The 3,074-nt window shown below is 39.4% G+C and overlaps 1 protein-coding gene across 2 annotated transcripts in view; it reads right to left on the bottom strand.

Moving 5' to 3' along the window:
* Positions 1-202: 202 nt before the first annotated feature.
* Positions 203-3,074, bottom strand: part of SESN3 (sestrin 3) — a 14,470-nt gene continuing 11,598 nt past the window's right edge. For both annotated transcript variants that reach the window (XM_009334856.1, XM_009334854.1), the window contains exons 7-9: positions 2,497-2,687; positions 1,936-2,080; positions 203-1,097 (exon numbers count right to left, since the gene is read on the bottom strand). In XM_009334856.1, coding sequence (XP_009333131.1) covers positions 1,011-1,097; positions 1,936-2,080; positions 2,497-2,687 — 423 coding nt within the window. In that variant the 3' untranslated portion in view covers positions 203-1,010. The remainder of the gene's footprint in view (positions 1,098-1,935; positions 2,081-2,496; positions 2,688-3,074) is intronic.

The following is a 3,074-nucleotide window of genomic DNA, read 5'->3' on the forward strand; positions in this document are numbered from 1 at the left end:
CTTTTGTTCACTCACACTAATGCATAGAATCTTTTAAAACTTTGAATATTAAAATTTCATGCTATGAAGAAGTTATGGGAAATAAATTTCTATACATCCAATATGAAAGAACAGATATGCTAGCCTTCCTTTACTTTCCTTAGTTAAAACATTGAGAAAGAAGAGAGTGCAAAAAAACCCACAACCCTGTTTTTGGTCAGCCTGTGTATTAACTTTATAGGTGCCGACTAAATAAATTGCAACATGTGATGAGCATGGATATTGTAAGGACAACTGAGGGTGACTGTCAGTAAAACAAGATTATGCATGATTGAAACACAGTAAGTGTGGCTGAAATGGCAAATCGTGAGGCCTCTTCTCTTGGGAAGGGGCACGACAAAGCAGATGAATTTCGCACTTCAGTAGCATGCTGTAGGATTTATCATGATTAATTTCACATTAAAGTGTGCTCAATGTTTGCATCCACATCTTGCATCACCTTCAATTGCTGTAGTAAGATGGTGACTGGCGAGCAGTCTCCAGGAGACACAGAAGAATCCAGTGGGCAATTCAATGCAACGCAGCCCGCGCGTCTCTGTCACGAGTCACGACATGGTGGTACATTCTCAGGACAGGCAGAACCGATCTTCTGCTGGACTCCACTAATCTGAAAAATGATTGCTTGGAAAAAGAAGTCTCTAAGCACTTCACCCCGGTGCTTAAAGAACAAAGCGCTAAGATTGAATATAATAAAAACAGTTTCAGGATCCTGACCACTGCGCAGAAATCCAGCCGGAAACAATGCAGAGTAGTGCTCCTCAGTGTTACTTTTGTTATCATTAGTAATGTTAAGCATCAAGAAAATAAAACATGTCATTGCACATTACAGCCGTCAAGAAGCACGGCTAAACTTTGACACTAGAGAATTGAATAACCTGATGCTACATCACAAACAGCTTCTGGTGTGTATCTATTTCGAAAGGTCTTTACATACTCAGTAAAAACTCCTTTACTGCTGCCCAGCGAATGCTTCAGGTTAAGTGACGAGTTATGGCACGAAGGGCATACAGAAGTTCGGCTTGCATACGAGCTTCCATTAGAAGTAGATTGACATGAACCTGTTAAAAATTAAATCAGCCATTTAGTTCACCTCTGAATGCAACATCATGTATTCATTTAGACTAAAATTTCTAACCTTTAGTAAAGTACCGCTGCAAGAAACTATGTCCTTTCTCCCTGTACCCTGCTGCAGGACTCCAGTTCCTCCTGAGACAGCTGTGTAGCATGCCAATACTAGACAACATCCTAGGACTGCAAGGAACTAGCCTCAACCGCTGCTTTAAGCAATCTTCCATCTGAGAAGTCCCAATAAAACCATTTTTGTATCCTAATGGTATTAGTTCTTTATGAATTATATTTTGTTTTCTTTACTACCACCTGTGACCGCTATATAGGAGCACAGAATAAGGAACAGTTTACATGCCAGATAGGCTAGCAGGCACACAAGCACTGAACCCTTGTCAGGAAGCATTTAACTTGGATATCTGAAGACACGTTGACATTTTTATTGATGAAAAACACCATGAAGATTACATTTTTTATATATATATATATATATATATATGAGTTAAGGTCTGTTTTGATCCCCAAATCCCAAGTATTGGCATAGTTGGTCACTTCTGCATTCCCAAGTTTATCCACATTTCTTTTACAGTTGTCAGTTCAATTTTATGGAGAAGTCACTCAAAATAATAATAAAAAGAGAATCAGTATTTCCAGTACACTAAGTATTTTTGTAAAATTGATATCTAACACTCAATGAATTAATCTCATTTGTTTTTCTCTGGCTAAAACCAGTTCGTTTGACAGATACTGCCATTTTTAGGTGCTTCCATATTTTCATTTTTAAACAGCGTGGGGGTCTCTGTGAAGCCAATTTGGCTTTGAAATACGTACCTTCTCCGAGTGCTTGAACTGACGCCAGTAACTATCGTACATGCGCTTGGTAGTTCTCTCTGGGTAGCAGGTCACTGTCTTTATGTAAACCTTCAGGCTGCGTTCAAGTAACTGATTAACTTCTCCATAATCATAGTCATCATACCTAAATAACACAGGCAATCACTCTGTTGGATGTAAGTTTTAAAAAGCATGGTCTTTTGCAGCATTATGTTCTTAAGTTTGGGAATCGGAGCATTTATTATACACGCTAGAAAACCACCTGTTAACAGAGGATCTGAAAGGCTTAGGACTGGGATGTTGTCTTTTCTGAACAAAGGATACAGGCTGGCTTCAGAGAAGACATTTCTGTAATAATTTCCATCCTGATTCATAATCATTTTCTCCACTGGAAGCAAAAGTTATACTGATATGCCAGCAAAACCACTCTAACTTCCAGACTGAGGCACCATCTCCGCTTTAACACCCGGAGTCTAAAATCATGCTTTTCACATGGTTCATTTTTCATTCTGTTTACACAGTTTAAAATGCACTCCTAAGCCAGGGGATTTTCATCCATACCTGATTCCATACATACAGTGGACATAGTTAAATAAAGCTCTTCTTAGCGTAGTTGTATCAACATCTTCATGTGTTGCCATAGTGTTATACGTGAGGTTATATACCATCCGAAACTTCTCATCAAGGAGATGCCCAATATCAGAATAAAGCCTGTTTACAAGGGAAAAGCCATGATTTTCCCAAGTATAGTCCTGCAGGAAGAGAAGGAAATATATAAATGTACAAAAGAAGTGAAGTCCCTATCTGATCCTCTCTCTAGCTCAACAGTTTTTGTTGTCTGCTAGTTATAACTTTATTCTCTTCAAAAAACTTGCGTTTTGAATCCTTCATCCGTATCACCTGCTCTATTCCCCGGGGCTTCCTGGCAATGAATAGCATGTTGCAATACCCCACCTCCAGCTGGATATCATTAGCCTACAGGAAAAAAAAAACCCCAAGCTTCTCTTGAAGTGTTGAGGCAATTTTCCACTGTCTGCTGTGCCACTCTGACCAGTGTCATTCTACGTGGGATGGGCCTGTGAGTTTGAAAACTTGTTCCTCTTGGAGGCTTTGATGTTTAGCTCTGAGCAGAGATGGAG

Source organism: Pygoscelis adeliae, unplaced genomic scaffold, assembly GCF_000699105.1.
Source record: "Pygoscelis adeliae isolate BGI_AS28 unplaced genomic scaffold, ASM69910v1 Scaffold141, whole genome shotgun sequence".
Classification (NCBI taxonomy): Eukaryota; Metazoa; Chordata; class Aves; order Sphenisciformes; family Spheniscidae; genus Pygoscelis; species Pygoscelis adeliae.